General features: G+C 35.0%; 1 protein-coding gene across 2 annotated transcripts in view; it reads right to left on the reverse strand.

The window, feature by feature from the left end:
* LOC129262576 (3-hydroxy-3-methylglutaryl-coenzyme A reductase) overlaps positions 1–9,841 on the reverse strand; it is a 32,991-nt gene extending 23,150 nt beyond the window's left edge. For both annotated transcript variants that reach the window (XR_010293585.1, XM_064099620.1), the window contains exons 1-3: positions 9,464–9,841; positions 1,591–1,768; positions 237–351 (exon numbers count right to left, since the gene is read on the reverse strand). Coding sequence is in view for 1 of the 2 variants with exons in the window: in XM_064099620.1 (XP_063955690.1) it covers positions 237–351; positions 1,591–1,768; positions 9,464–9,516 (346 nt within the window). In the remaining variant the exon portion in view is untranslated. The remainder of the gene's footprint in view (positions 1–236; positions 352–1,590; positions 1,769–9,463) is intronic.
* Positions 9,842–17,442: the final 7,601 nt, after the last annotated feature.

A 17,442-nucleotide genomic window follows, 5' to 3' on the forward strand; every position in this document is an offset into this window, starting at 1 on the left:
TCTTCACTTAAAGATTTTCTTTAACTCACACAATACATGTAACTGATGAATTGAGATAAAATGACGAGATACCTCATTTATTATGACTGTGAAGCATTTTTTCCTATGGATGCTGCATACTTAGTTATGTTTTTATTTAACATATAAAAAGGGATGTCCTCCTTTCTTTGGATTCCGTACATGTATGTGTAAAATGAAAGTTAAATTCACATTATTTTGAGATAATTTTGACTTACCTAGAATATATTTTGACCCTGTAGTTCTTAGTTTAGTAAACTGGAGGTAGAGATAAGCCACTGCTAGAGTTCTCATGATACACATAACAATCACATCAGAAGAAAGAGATGATTCCTAGAATGGTAAAAAAACAAAAAATACAGATAGCCAATTATATCAAGGTACATGTAATCCAGTAACATCACCAATTTCACTCTCACATAAATGTGAAAGGGTAACATAATTATTGGAATCATGACACACACTCATGCATAAATGCCAATGAATGAGCTATTTTCGAAAGTGCTCTGACAACAGTTTGATGAACATTGTATGTTTTCACTATAAACTAGCCACATATTATGCTCAAGTACTGAAGATATTTTGCCCCAAGAGTAGCAGTAAGAGAAGATTCAGTCTACTGTATGAACATCATATTGTCAGCCAGCTGTATAACCTCGTAATTTATGATAATCAAGCACATCGAACAATTATATTGTTAAAATGGGGAAAACCAGTGATTGAAAGTGGGGATATTTTAAAAAAAGAAAAGGGTTTATAAATGTTCTTTCTAGGCAGAGGAGCACAATCAAATTATATAAAAACAAAAATTCCCCAAGATTCTCTTCCTGTGCCAAAACACTGGCATTTCCTTTTATTGACATCGAATTATGTCACCTCCTTCATAACCTCTCAGAATCTTTGGGGGACAAGTAATCTTTGCTTTTCTGACTAAAGTGATTCAAGCATTACTGTGATTGCCAAGAACATTGTGGGTTCTTTCAGAAGCAAAATGTAAACATAATGAAGCAAACAAATTATTATGAAAATTCCAAATATATTCCCCAGATACATCATACACTATAAGTTGATAAAAACTATCATGAAGTGAGCTCTTGTTTACTGTATAATTGATTAACATATTTTAAAAAAAAATTAACCTTGAAACTTATTGTGTTTTCATCTCTTCCCTTCCAACAAAATTTACCAATCCACTTTTTGGGTAGAAAAATGGACAGGATTAGTAATTCAAAATTTTAATCGCTTTCTTTAACCTCAACAATGTAATGCCCATCTATGATTGTAATTTTTCCCAAATATTGGATTTTCACAACAAAAGAAAAATCAAATGAACAACCAATAAAAGAAGACATTTCTCTTTTCTTGTTGCTAGGACAGGTAATTGTCAATTTTCAGGAGCGAAATGAAATAGGTGGGCAAAGAGAACAATACAAACAAGAAGCAGTATTACTGTAGCAGCAACAGAATGATTTATATAAACAAGAAGAACCAGTATAAAAGATAAGACAAAAAAGGAGGTAGAGCAGAAGATACACCTGTAGATGAAAATGGATTTAAAATGACGATGCCTACCTTAACTTCTGGTGAACATTCATAATTCCATCCACATATCCTCGGTAGACCAGTAAAGTAGTTCATTGACAGCATACAGATGGTTAGTGTAAGGGTACAAACGATGACTTCCCATGGGTGGGAGGAACAAAACCTCCCCTGGGCTAGGAATAGACGTGATAACATGTTGGATCTTACACTGCACAAAGAGAGAAAACAAGAGACAAAAACATATTGATAAGTTCATCTACAGTGGCATGTTTTATAAATTGTGTTGTCACTGATCTGAAATCAAAGGCAGAGATTATTGGTTATCTTCTATGCAATGAAAGGAGGCTGGGATATTTTCTGTTGTTGTTTGATGAGACATTAATTTTTTTCATCATAGTGCTATTAAGGCCCTTGAAAATATTTATCCTTCACGGCTTGTGTGACAACTTGTTACAGAGTTTTTTTAGTTTAATACCTTTTATGCATACCATACTATAATTTTCTAACTGATATATCTGTACGGTATAAACTGTAAGCTCATGAAAATACAACAATGTATACCATCTACACTGTAGGCCATAAAATCATAAAATGTTATTCTTTTAATACTGTTCTTTTTTATTATTTGGTTTTGTTTTTCAACATATAACTTTATGTTTGACAAAGCACACATCATTTAACTGATACCATAAAAGTGCTTTGTTTGACAATCCTGTGATTTTCTTTACATCTACAATTGTACATGTACATGGATATATTGTGGACTCGATTATGATATCTACGCCTAGAGGTTGACTGAGCTTTTATGATAGACAAATAAATTTATCTAGACTACCGGTACATGTATATCAAAGAGTATACGGCTATAAAAAAAGTATCTACATGTACATTGGATTTATTTTTATACTGTACAGTACATGTAGTGTTGGAAAACAACATACACTGTACTGAGCAAAACATACATGTGCATTGCTCCTTCATGCATAGAATTTTAATCAAGATTACAATTTTTGACAGCACCCCATTTTATTTACATCATGACTTAAAAAGGGAAACTTTAGGCTGAGGTGAGTGAACGGTGACAGAGTCAATTTAAGTTCAATGCTCCAACAAGAGCCATACAGATAACAAAGCTTTGTGTTAATGTACAAATGATAAGACAGGATAACCTCACTAATTATATTCTACATTCAAAAACAGAGTTTAATATTTATTGATGATAATCTAAAGTCAATACTGTGTAGACATGTAAGACAGGATCCAACAGTTTTATCATAAATGAGTGTGTGAGTCAACTTAGTACAAAATTCAAGTTCAAGAGACATACCGGGTAGCCTTCATATGGTATAGAATTTTTATGATCAATTCGGGCTGTAGAATGTTAAAGGGCCCAGCCATTGACAAATCATGATGAAAATGAATCAATACAAAATTTGCAAAAGGCCAATTGACTTGCATAACATAATCCGTCCGTCATGAGCGCCCGTCGGACTAATGCAATAAAAATTCAGACAGCACTAATTTGACCGAACTCGTGATGGTTATTTTAATACTTTGAATCATCGAAGTTCCAGTTTCCAACAATTCCAATTCCTAGACTCATAGCACGTCTCTAGACTGCTAAACCAAAATAAATAACCTCTGTGAAGTTACATGTTTCAAAGTGAAAACACGCAGTTAACTTCTGGTTGGTTAGTCTACTAACTATTGCTCTCCTATAGACCTCCCAAACATGCTGTCGTCTATTACATAACACCCCCCCCCCACATGCAGCCAAGTATAGACTTGAATCCCTTCTCTGTTGTGAGATTAGCCTTGATTTCCCCATGATTTGTCAATGAAAGGTGGCTTTAAAAAGGGGAAACCATCCCTGATAACGAGCTTTTCTGAACAAAATGCAAATAATCAGAAAAGCAGATGGGTGAAAGTATGAAAACAATTCACCTATTGGCCAAATGGCCTAAATTTTACTGTGTCATTCAAAAGTACACTATAAAAATGCTGAGCAGTAAATGCGATGAATCACCCCTAAACCCCCCCCCCCCCCATTTTTTTAAAACTATATTTACAGATTTGTTGTGATTTGAATTCAACAGTCATCTGTGTAGTTTACCAGGGATTCTTGGTAGAATTATTAGTGTTCCCTGGAGAATTTCAAATTATCAAGAAACTATATAGATGTAACTTGCTCCCCCCAAGAGCCATATTAAAAGTCTATTGATTACTCAGTACACACAATTTTTACAAGTATGTAGGCCTTACATGTAATAATAATAATTATGTTTTATTTACCCAGTGTAACCACTTCAGTTAGGAACCTGCTCTACCAGCAAGCCGTGCATAACATAACAATCTTATTAATGCCCTTCTCCAATCTAAATGCTGAGCGCCGAGCAAGAAGGCAGAAGGTCCCATTTTTATAAGTCTTTGGTATGATTCGGCTGAGGATCGAACACACAACCTTCTGTTTATAAGGCGGGCTCTCTACCATTGAGCCAGCATGTACACTGTAGTGATATGGACAACTCCCATTTCTTAAGTTCATAAGTTCATGTTATTTGTCTTCTTGTTCCAATGCATGTTCTCTTTTAAATTTGATGACAGCTCTGAGGGAAGATAGGCTTATATGTTGCATTTCTAATTATATAATATTTCTAGACAGACGGAACTACTGTGCATATACGTGTAGGTAATATAAAAAAAATGATGTCAATTTATTTGACAAATTGACAATTACAGATGTGTGTATGTAGCCTAGTTTTGCAAGTATTTCCAACCACAATTGCTGACTTGCAATTTGCATTATTGATTTCATCATCAATGTATACATACATGTACATGTACATACTTAAAGGAGAATGAAACCCTTGAAACCAGCTGAGGCCATATCAAAGAGAAAAATCAAAGAAACATATTGTTGAAAGTTTGAGGAAGATTGAATGAATAATAAGAAAGTTATGAGCATTTGAATATTGAGATCACTAATGCCATGTAGTTCCTCCCATTGGCAATGCGACCAAGATCTGTGATGTCACACACGTACAACTCCCTCATTACTTTAGTACTTATTTCCCTTATATTCTCACTTTTATAGAGTCTATCACTCTTTATGAGAGGACAAGTACAGAGGTTTCACAACATTATATCATTGATGAATCGTTTTTCATATGATTAGAATGAGCAAAAAGAGATGTTTTGGGGTATATTTTCAGTGTCCAAAAGGGGAGAGTTGTTCATCTGTGACATCATAGATCTTGGTCGCATTGCCAATAGGAGGATCTCCATAGCATTAGTGATCTCGACATTCAAATGTTCATAACTCTTCTATTGCTTGTCCGATTTTACTCAAACTTTTGTTGATCTTATTCTTTGATTTTTCTGCTTTCACAAAAGCTAACTTGCTCCAAGGGTTTCATTCTCCTTTAAATTGTTAATTTTCTTTGAAACATTTGCCATTCTGGGTTTTTTACTTCTCCTTCTTTTCAAACATACATGTAATACATTTTATTACCAAGGTTGGTTGCCCTTAAAATAACCGTTGGATTTTTAAAATATTTATTTTAATTCCATATTTACAGCTCAAGCTATTTTTTTTTAAATCCTTTAATCTTTTATGGCCATCGTTGCAACATGAAGCACACACACACACAAATATTGCATCCATAATATTACCAATCTTACAACACATCCACTAGCAAACTCCCTAATAACAAATCTCTCTCCAGTACCGTATGTGAAAGTCATGACAAGGACAAAGCTTTTCCATCCATCTCTAGTCTGAATACACACAAGATGCATGAATTGAACAGAAAATTCAAACGCTTGCTTTACTACACTCAAATGGTGTATTATTTGATTCCAATACAATGGCAAAACACTTGTATACATCAGCAGGATAAAAAAGATAAATTAATGGGTCTACCCACATCTTAAACTCCCAAAGGGCTGTAATTCTCACTACCTTCCTAATAATACTAGTTTAGTGGAAACTAGTTTAATTTATATCCTACATACTGTAGATTGAATCCTGTATAGTGATTGGTTCAAATAGCATCATGTGACCGAATATATTTCAACTATGATGTTGCGTGACTTCAGACCTCGATATATTTTTCGCTATACCAATATTCTGACGTCACTATTTCAGAAAACTGGATATTTAGCTAAACTCTCTGGCGCACCGGCCAGCGATATCTCTCTCCCGAGCAAGTCCCGCGATGCGTCGGCGCAGGCACTCATCTGCCTTCCGCTGAGCGCGGTGGCTCTGAGAAAAGTAGGTAATTTAAGGCAAGTAACCGGACTTTGCAAGCTCAGCGCAAAGATTTTGGTCATAAGTTATTAAAAGTAGGATATAAAACAAATATATCAGGCGTTTCATTCGAAAGCATATTGGGAATTATTAATCCTCGGTTGGACTGGCAAACTATTATTTTTCCCTCTGGGCTTCGCCGCTCAGGAAAAAATAGTAATTGCCATTTGTTTAGTGTATTGAGAACAGTTGAAGCTATCTTGGAAGCACTCTTCCAAACCGTTTCATAAAACCACCTCGCAATGTAGTTTTCAAGATCGCTCTGATTCGTTAAAGGTCAAGTCCACCACAGAAAAATATTGATTCGAATCTAATAGAGAAAAATCAGACAAGCATAATGCTGAAAATTTGATAAAAACGGATGTAAAATAAGAAAGTTATGACCATTTTAAAGTTTCGCTTATTTTTCACAAAATAGTTATATGCACAAGTCAGTGACATGCAAATGAGAGTAGATGATGTCCCCCACTCACTATTTCTTTTGTTTTTATTGTTTGAATTGTACAATATCTTAAGTTTTACAGATTTGACAATAAGGACCAACTTGACTGAACCATAGAATATTTAATAAACAATGGTAATTCCACAAGTTCAGGGAGGAATAAAACTTTGTTTCACAGGACAATGAGGAGAAAATTAGAATATTTCATTTTCATATAATAAAACACAAAAGAAATAGTGAGTTAGTGATGTCATCAGTTCCCTCCTTGGCATACCGACCGGGATGTGCATATAACTGTTTTGTGAAATTAATCAAAACTTTAATAGAAATGCCATAACTTTCTTATTTCACATCCAATTTTGATGAAATGATTGATTTTTCTCTATTGAATCATATCAACATTTTTCTGGGGTGGACTTGGCCTTTAAACTGGTTTTAACGTGAGGACTCAACCGTTCGTCGGGAAGCGATCTTTGCACATTTTGAGCATGCTACTCCACACACAGTGTGTAGAATGCCTACGCTGCGGTTTCAAATTTCATGTGAAATGTGTCACCCCACTGACAGCGTTCCCATAGCAACAAAATCGCTTTATGTGAAGTGATGTTGAAAACCACTTTCGGGTGATCAAATCGATCTTCCAAACTGGTTTTCTGAACCAGTTTCCAGTAAACTAGTTTTAGAAAGTTTAAAGACAATAGGGTCTAATATAACGGTGCGGTATTAAAGCGTGTATACCGGTAACCTATGATGGGCATCACCGTTCAAGCGGAACTTAAAAATGTCACAACTTTTTTTATGATACTTTTTATGATATCGATTAAAATTAATATTTCAGCGCTCTACCCGTTGACTTCCCTCTATTTTTTTCAAAACTTTACTTGCCATAGGTAATGTACATATTTGTGTAGGTCTATGGCCTAGGTCTTTAGCTTTCAGGTACGCTTTCAGGTACTCGCTGGTCCAGACCAGGTCCCAGGTAAGTCGTAAAATTTTGCGTTATGAATGCCGCATGCTAAAAAACCCGCACCAGACCCGCTGCTATTTTGACGCTTTACAACATCTTTTGTACAGTACTCATGCATGTATGTATTACAATCCTGCAACAGAATAATACTGTTGTATACCTGCAGATACCTTATACAAAAATGCATGACACATTCAGACGCTACATCAGGAAAGCTATTCCTTGCAATCATTGTTGAAACGCACAATAACCTTAAAGAAAATTAAACCAAAAATCGAATACATCTTGAAAAATATAGGAAAATCAAAATTCAAACTGAATCCACTTATACCCTACTCAGATTTACCGGTATGGAGTACCACCTCTCCTTTTGGGCGTCTTCATGTTAAAAATCTCTGGATGGAAAACGCCATTTTTGCAAGGCTAGTTCAAAATTGTGATGTCAGCAACGAACTGCATCTTTATATCTACAATGTACATTCGCCTGTAATAAATTCTAAAATAATAAATCAAATAGGCCTATACACATAACTCATAGAAATATTATTTTAAATCTGTTTCATATATACGTGTATATAATAGTTTCAAAATACGATTTGATGAATTTGAATGGTTAATCATATTCCACCTTATCTACCTTTTCCAAATTAACAACTTAGATATAATTTGCCAATTTGGAAATCATAGATATAGGTGTAAATGTTTATGGGTTTAATTTGAATTTAATTATCAAATGTACCTACATGTACATAGGCCCTAGTACATGTATGTCCATCATGTAGACTGTTTTTAAAGGGATACTCCAGGCTGAGGATAATTTGATTTGAATAGATAAAGACAAATCAGACTAATAAAACACTGAAGATTTGATCAAAATCTGGTGAAATAGTTCTAGGCTTGTCTTCATGAATATATCCCTATTTGTTCTTTTGTATTTTATTTTATAAAATTAGGTTTATTCAAATTGTTCCCTTCAAGAACTAAATTCATTGGATTGAAAACTGATTAAGAGCATTAGATATTCATTGCTGCAACTTATTTCAATATATTATTATTATTATCATTTGTTTGGCGTCACCTGTGCCTGGGAAGCGAAAAGCGAACTGAATCACTATGACCCGCAGGTCTCTCCTCCTGATATAACTGATTGGGGGGAGTGCAGGTGGACCACTACACCGCGATTTCCCCCTACTCTTATACGAATAGTGCAGTGGGTTCTTAACGTGCAAAGGTGGTGACTCTCCTACTCTCGGGGCCTCCCTTTAACATCCTATCCAAGGGACGTAGTGTTTTCCATTGTAACATGGCCTGTATCTATAAAACATGGTAGAGACGTGTACATACAACTGACCTCAGTCATTCGCCCGGGGTGGACTCGAACCCACGATCTTAGGTTCGACGGGCAGAGGCGTTATCGACTGAGCCAACAATGCTCTTGGGAAAACATTGCTATGTATAAAATATGCTCTTTACATGTACATTGTATTAAAAGGAGACATGTCATTCAAACATGTATAAAATAATAAAACAAATATGATTTCATGTAATAATATAAGAAAAGGGAAAGTGGGGATGTGATATCATCAGCCCACCTCATGAATATTTATGACGACGTGCCTTTAACTGTTTTCACAAAATATTGCTAAACTTGGAAATACAATAACTTTGTTATTTGTTATCAAATTTTCATGAAATTTTCAGCATTTTGCTCTGTGAAATTTACTGTATTTATTTAGATATAGGGCCTATTTATGTTTAGCACAGAGCATCACTTTCTTTGCAATAGTAGAACTACATGTACCGGGGTAGGCCCTATATCTGTTTGACTTTGAGCCATGATTGAAATGTTTATGTTATTTTGTCAGGTAATGTTGGCTGTTTTTCAATTTAATTATTAAAAAACTAACAATCAAAATCATGAGGTAACATATTTCACAATAAGGTCCAAAAATACAACATTCCAACCATTTTGGCAAGGTTCTTCATCAACTGTACAAACACACTGAACCAATACTTGATCTATCTCAAATTCAAAATGGTGATTAAAATTACATGTAACAAAAAAATTTGATCTAGATCATAGATGCCGTAGTTCTACATGTATAACATTCAGAAATATAATTTCAACAGTTCTGGCCACTTGCGACAAATCAATATATATTGGTGTAGGCCTACATGTAATTACCTTGACCGGACATCCAGATTGTCTGTATCCACAATTTTGTCAATAAAAAACATTATTCCCTCCTTGACGGCAGTATGGGGACGGTTGCAGATTTGAAAATCTGATATTTAACGTTAGGTGGTGTCTATAATCTCTGATATATCCTAAAAGTCTGTCAAATAAGGATTAAAATGAAGGTCAAGCTCCAGATCTTGTGGAGATGCTCCCAAGGCAGTCAGACCGGTGCTTCTCTACGATTTTTCCCTTTTCTCTCTCTTTCTCTTTCCTTTTCTTTTTATCTCTCTATCTCTCACAGTAAATTTTCCAGGGTTGTGTAAAGAAAAGAGAGTTGATAATAGAAGTTCCACACACCTTCCTCCTCTCACTCTTTCAATCAATATCCAAAAGCAGGAACATCAATTATGCAAATAACTTGAGATTGCTCCATTCCATATCAAAGGGGTACTCATATAAAAGAAAATGTAGATTATTCTATCAAAACATATTCATAATGCTGTACCACCAAGATATTTATTTTTTTGAATTAAACTAATGCACTTTTTAAATGGATATTATTATCTGATTTTTCTTAAATCCGATCAAATTCATGAGCTTCTCCTGAAACCCCCCTATCAATATAATGGGTTTGTCCAGCAGGCCATCGTTCCATGGCACTGTACATGTGCCGATAGAATGATCATGCTATTCCTCCAGCTCTCAGGTAGAGAAAGCCATACAGAATTTGTATGGCATGACTTGTGCAATCAGCTGGCTTCTCTATGACCTCACTTTGAACCATCAGCCCATGCACTCTCTTATGAATAAACATGAGCATGAATAACTCCAGAGGTAAATCAGCCAATAAGGGTTCATAAACATGTTCTGCCTTTATAAATAGTCTACAGAACACAGACGTTGATGTTTCATTTATAACTGACTTTTATCATTTTTATTATTTTGTACATATATCTGTCATTTCAAAAATCAAACTTGACAAAATGACAAAATTGAAAAGGCTTCCCCCACTGCATTTCCTGAATTTGACAGGAAGAAAAAAAAATACATTGTACCCTCTGTCTCTCCATTGTCCAATCACCAATGACTGTAAATTATAGGCCTATATGAACCCTTTGTTGGATTTCTAAATTTCCAGATTTATTATAATTACATCAATTGCACTTGCATTACATGTATAAAGCTATAATACTGTACCTATCTGTTAACATTGCAAGAAAATATTTAATTTTCTTTACAATAACATGATGACACACGTCCAACAAAACCACCTGTGTGTAGTATACAGTGCAACTGCAACATTTTAAGTTTTAAAAAACCCATAGATATTTTACATTTTTAGTGTGTTGCAAAAGTTTTTTGAAAAAAAAAAATCAAATTTGTAAGCAAGGTGGACTAAGGCAAAATTCTACTTTAAAAAATGGGGGAAAATTTTACCAGTACATGTAATAGACAGACACCAATTAAACATCTAAACTTGTAAAGTAAAATCAACTTGCTTTAATAGTTACAATTTTATTCTTTAAGATTTATGGACAAATGAAGAAATTCAAGGCAAAATACAGTAGCTTGAATAAACAGTACATGTATGATGCACACTTTTCAGAATATAATTGTGAGATTTGCCCAAGCAGACCCCTCAGAAAAGAATACAGAATGTTAGGGGTGGATAAAAGAGGAGAGGGTCACAAGAATTAGGTCAAAAGTAGAACCTTACGTGATAACTCACACCGGGGAAAAAAGGTTTGAGTTTAATAGGAGACTACATGCAAATAATGGGAGTGTCTACAAATATCTCAGGATTGCATAATCAATTGTCCAGTGTCTCTGACCACCATCCCAGCTCATGGTTGTCTGTCTGTCTGGAACTAGTCTGCAGACACAGACACTGATTGGAACTTGAAGAGGCCCTTGACCTTGTGACCACACTAGCACAAATAAATTCAACTTTCAAGAGATTCCAAGTAAATTCCATGTACAAGGTCTATTTTCCTCAAGCAAAAGGGTTTGCACAACAAACAGGTCTGGATCTTGGTTAACAATTTATGTAGGCCTACATGTAAATCTACAAAAGGCAATTTTATAATGTAATCTAAAAGGGCAAGTCCACCCCAACAAAAAGTGGATATAAATAAATAGGAAAAGTCAAACAAGCATCAAACAGGTAGAAAATATCATTATAAATTAGAAAGTTATGACATTTTAAAGTTTTACTAGAGAGAGTTGATGTCAGTCACTCACTATTTCTTTTGTATTTTATTATGTGAAATACAGAATTAGAATACATATACCGGTATGTATCTAAATTTTGCAGATTTGACAATATCAAGGAAGCATCTTGATGATAAACAATGGGCAATTTTTTTTTTCATTTTTAGGGGCTACTTTTCACAACATGCTGCCTTAATCTGCTACATAAGCTTTAACATGGCAGTCAATGGGATTTTCCGAGCATTTCAAGGGCAAAATCGCCCAAGCTCCCAATTTGTTTATGCTAATTTAGGGCACCTTTGTGACCTAATTCGCATGATTAGTAAAATGGGCGTTACGTATGGGACAATTATAAAAACTCATTGAAAATTAAAACAAACTTGTGACATTTAGTCATAGGTGGGACATGGACCCCCTAACATCGTATTACTTTTGAGGGAAAAAAGTGGTGTCATCTAATTAAATATGCAAATTAGGTCTTGTCCAAGGATGGAATGTCCCATACGTAACATTTTGAGGATGTTTTTTAAAGTTATTTCTCATAATACAATACTTGTATTGTTGCATGTCTGGGAAGTTCTAATTTATTAAATAAGAAAATGTTATACCACAAAAGTTTCAAAAATATAGTTTACTTTTTAATTCAAAGTTAATTTAAACAATTGTTATGTATGGGATAACATGTTACATATGGGACATTTTACACACAATGTCAATGAGGTGAATTGAGAAAAACACATTTCAAGATGCTCTAAAAAGTGATTATTTACCTTTTCTTTAGTTTTTAAAGACTGATTTGTTATGAATACTGATTAATAAAAACAATAGAAGCGAAAAAATTGTGAAAATGGAAAAATATGAAAAAAAAACAATAGAAATACATTCGAAATTCATGAAACCATGAAAAACAAGAAATAAAAAATGTTGAAATGGCTACCGTAATTTCCTTTTCAGTCATATCAAATATGTCTCATTAGAACATTTTAAAAGAAAAAAACTCTTTTGATATTTCCAGATTTCAATTTATTTTAATTTTTGAAATTATGAGGAAAATTGTGTACGTTCTCTATGGGGACAAAATGTCCCATACGTAACTGTCCCATACGCAACATGTCATTAATTTGTTTAATTAGAGTCTGTAATTAGAGGGTTTTGGCTTATGACATGACACTTGCCTTAGATATACTAGGGTGTTGTGACTTCTATCACATAATCACACTATTTAAGTCACAAGTTGTCAAATTAAATAGTTTCAAAGAATTCTCAACTTGAAAAAACTGTTTAAAAAATTGCCTTTTTTGTGCGTCCCAAACGTAATGGCACATCTTTTCTCTCTGAAAGGTCAAGGCAAAGGTCATATGTCACCATTTTTTGCATGACTATTCTTCTCCTAGATGTCTAACATGAGGGTATTCAATCTAATCAAAGTCTTTCAACACTATTTTTCAGGTCATTAAAGCCTCTGAAATGTCCCATACGTAACGCGTGGGAATTGACATGCATCGGTGTGTAGCAAGTTCCAGACTGTTGCGCAGTCGATCTCAGCAAAGAAGGCTGCGTCCATGTCTCGGAAAACCACTTACTTCGCCGAAGAAGCTCGGGCGTTGCTATATGTTCATCAAAACGTTGGATATCACACAGAGTGACATCTAGACGTGAGTTGGAATTAATTTTTGACATATTTGATCCAAGATTTGGCGAAAACTTTAGTATTCTGTCAGTGATACTTTACATTTTTTTGAAGGCGTGGGACTGGGGCGGCTGAAACCCGAACTTTTGTTTTTTTTCTCCTCGCTCTGCAAACGATTGTCAAAGGTCAATATTCGTACACCTGATTGAACTTTGCCATGTACCATTCTATTCAACAGGTCCTATGCTACAAAATAAATATAACTTGTAATGAACAAAAGTAAATTTAAAAAAACTATTTCAATTTGTTTGAAACAATGCCTACTTATTACCAGTTTTATTGTTTCCTCCAGTGAGTAATTGCCATTATGCATAGGAATCTGTAGGTGCTATAGGGTTAAAATGTGGCACACAAGTCTACAATAAAAATATGAAAGTACATTAAGATTCTTATAAGTAATTAAGAAGATAAAAAGGTTCTCACCTGAAAAAAAATAAGTCCTACAATATATAAATAATATATTGAGTGAGGGATCACTGCCATTGGATAGTGGACAACATCGTGACAATGAAAACACAGAAAAAGGGGTGTTTTTCACAGGTATGTGCTGAACTTGAATAAAGTTTAATAGCTCCATGAATAGAGTGTCGAAAATGCCCAAAATGAGAAAATAGCCCCCTGAAATCACGATGGCTTAAAACGCAAATAGAGTTTGTAATTTAATACACCGATTGATGGGAAGCTCTTCAATGGACATACAGATTAGTGAGAAAATAGTGCCAACTGTGGCAAACACTAGAAAATTATATATAAAAACACAGTGTATGTTTAGTGCTTGCAGCAGCTGCCCTCTGTTGTTGAATGAGGGTAAGACTCCCGTGCACACACAAAAAATTTTATCCATAGAAAATATTAACTTCGGTGAGCGCTCAATCGCACATTGATTACTGCATAGACTGTATTTTTCTTGTGTTTTTTGTGGTGGGCGCAGAACGCAAATTAAGTGTCAAAAACGCCCCCCCCCCCAAAAAAAAAAAAAAAAAAAATGAAATGAAATCCCTGTTTTGAATGCAAATCTGGGATATCTGCATAAAATCTGCGCTTAGAGTGTCCTAGTGGCCTGCCCTTGAATCCTTGTACTTTTTTCAGGACGATTTTCACGGAAGTTGTCCACTCTTCAATGGCAGTGAACCCCCCCCCCCCCCCCCCCGGTTTCATTTAATAAAAGAAAACTGTTTTAACTTACATGTATCTGCCTAATTTTTGAACACCCCTTCCCCCCCCCCCCCTCAAATAAAAAAAAGGTTCTCTGTCAAAGGGGCCGGGAGGGGCAATTTCTGCATAATTCCTATTAAAGCAAGAAATACAGTGTAAATAGGCCCTACATGTATATATTCACTTTAAAATGGGGGAAAGTGAGGGGCACTGCATAAAAACAAGGCTAGGGGAGGGCTCACTGACAAGCAATACCCCAACTAACTGCCACTAAATGTCCCATTGTCTTCTTCCAAAAGATGATCTACACAATAAGTAGTTGGATTCTTGAGTCTCCTTGCTTGACAGAGTTGAGTGCAGTCTGCAAGCTTATTTACATACAAATAGGCACACATACATGTACACAATAGCAGAGAGTGCATTCACACACATTACACATTGCTCTGTGTGGAATTCTCACAATTGTCAGCTAGCTAGTTGCATACTAGGGGAGAGTAATGTTACTTATGACACCACTCCATGCTATAGTGAATGTATTACATACATGTAAACACAAGTGGAGGTCTTCATGTTCTACAAATATTCAGCAGTCCATCCTTGTTGTTGTCTATATTGTACAAATAAAAACTGCAAGTTATCAAATAAATGTACTCTGTATCATCTCAAGAAATTCTGGCTACCAAGTGAATTGTGACTGTGAACCACTAATAGTCAGCTAAACTGCTCAGAGATGGAGGTGCATACATGTAGCAATGATTTAAGTGACACTTCCAACATTACACCAAAACGGACAAGGAAAGCGAACTACACAAGGGAAGAGAATAATTTTCTTGCTGGCAAACTGGAGGAGTTTAGAGAAATCATTGAAGCAAAGCAGAAGGATACATTCACAAACTGGAAGAAGAAGGAAACATGGTCAAAGATTATGTATCAGTACCAATCAAGATTCCCGGACATGGGAAGGTCCTTAGATGAAATCAAAGTGAGAATTTTCAAAATGAAATCAGGTTTGAAAAGAAGCTCTGAACAAGCAAGAGCTACAGAGAGTTTCTTCATGAACACCCCAGTTCATACTTCGGTCATGGACCATCACGTCCAAAGTTCAGACAGCCTTCAAAATGAGAGCCCTTCTCAAGAAGATACATGTATAGACCTGAATGGAAAGGAGAGAAACTATGATGATGATTTCGAAAGTCAAAGTGGGTTTCAATTTAAAGAAGCTTCGGCTTGTACTGAAAATGAACTGATGGGGATAAACATTGGCAATGCCCTGATTAAACGAGAGAACTTGCTGTTAGAGCAGGAGAAGCTAAGGCTGGAAGTTATGCTTTTGAAACAGCAGCTTAAAAAAGAGAAAACAGATGAGGAATTCATGTAGAACCACTTGAAACTACAGTGAAAGGTGATCATGGATGATAAAAGGAAAGGAAAATGATAAAACTGCCCGAGTATAGGAAGAAACAGAATGTTGACAAGTGATGTTGACATAACAACAACTGGAATATTGGCAAACAAATGAAGAAATGATGAAACTGCCAGAGCAATGAAAGGAATACAAAGAAAAGAAATGATGTACGGTACACTTGAAACTGCCTTCAGGAGCAGAAAAATAGAGGAATAGATAACATGATAGAGAAATTGTGATATTGAGTGCCTGAGCAACACAGGGAATGCAGATCATCATGAGAAAGAGAAGTTGAAACTGCCTACGTACTGAAAAAGAAGGTCAAACTGATGAAGAAGAGACCAAAAACTATTTATTTTGAAATTTAGCATTAAATATGTTGAAAATGCATTGAGAAAGTGATGCAAAAAGTTGTTAAAATGACATTTGACTCACATTTATAACTACGCTTTGAAATGCCTTGATGATCAATATATTGGCACATGAACATATACAGTGTAGAAATAAGAATAATAATTAACCTTTATAGACTTTGTAAAGTTCTTTACAAGCAAGACTGAGTTTGAACAAAGCTGTTGAAGCATTAAAATAAACAGCCAAAAACAGATCAAATAAGATTGATCATGAACTTCTAATGAACTACTTATTTTAACTTACAAATTTACATAGTTGTGGTCTAATTCTCAGATTGCCTTTAATATATATATGTAAGACCATCATGGCTAAACCTATCTACCATTTTGTTCCAACCATTACTTGGTCAAGATCATCTGTCATTTAGATACATAAAATACCATGAAAATCCAATGTCTCACTCTGCTGAATCAATTTTGTATATTGCACTCTGTCAAATTTTTATAGAAATATTGTTTATAAAGTTGTGTTACATGTAGATCAAGTGGATTTTGGACAAAATGGTATCTGTATAACAGGATGGAATTACATGTACATGTCAACAAAATTGGGGTGGAGTTGACCTTTAGGAAAAGCAGCATAATTGATGTACATACATGTATTGTACACATGTATTTTACTTTACTGCAGAGATTACATTAATAACGGTTTCACCACATATATTTTTTATGAGTAATTCAGGATTGAAAATACTGTAGTACACTGGTACAGTACTACAGTTGTAAATGTACATTGGAGAAATAAAGAAAATACATGACAAAGGAGCATACAATACATGTATGAGTACTTTCTGATTCAAATGTATCGAAGCAAAGAGAATTCGCGTGTATATCTGTTTAAGTATATTAAATATCCCCTTTTTTATTTGCTCCAAAATTTTTTTGAATAGATAATGATTTATGAAATAACATAATTCGATTAAATTTAGAAAATTATTTAAGACATGGCATCGGAGACCAACGTTCTCGCCAGGTTCACTCTGACGCTTGGCGCGAAGCGACGCAAGCCGCATAGCGGCCTCGGTGCGTGCGAAGCACGCACGGGGGGAGGGTAGCGGGAGGGGGATGTCTCCCCTCCAGCGCGAAGCGCGGTAGCTATCGAAAATATCAA

Source organism: Lytechinus pictus, chromosome 5, assembly GCF_037042905.1.
Source record: "Lytechinus pictus isolate F3 Inbred chromosome 5, Lp3.0, whole genome shotgun sequence".
NCBI classification, from domain to species: Eukaryota; Metazoa; Echinodermata; class Echinoidea; order Temnopleuroida; family Toxopneustidae; genus Lytechinus; species Lytechinus pictus.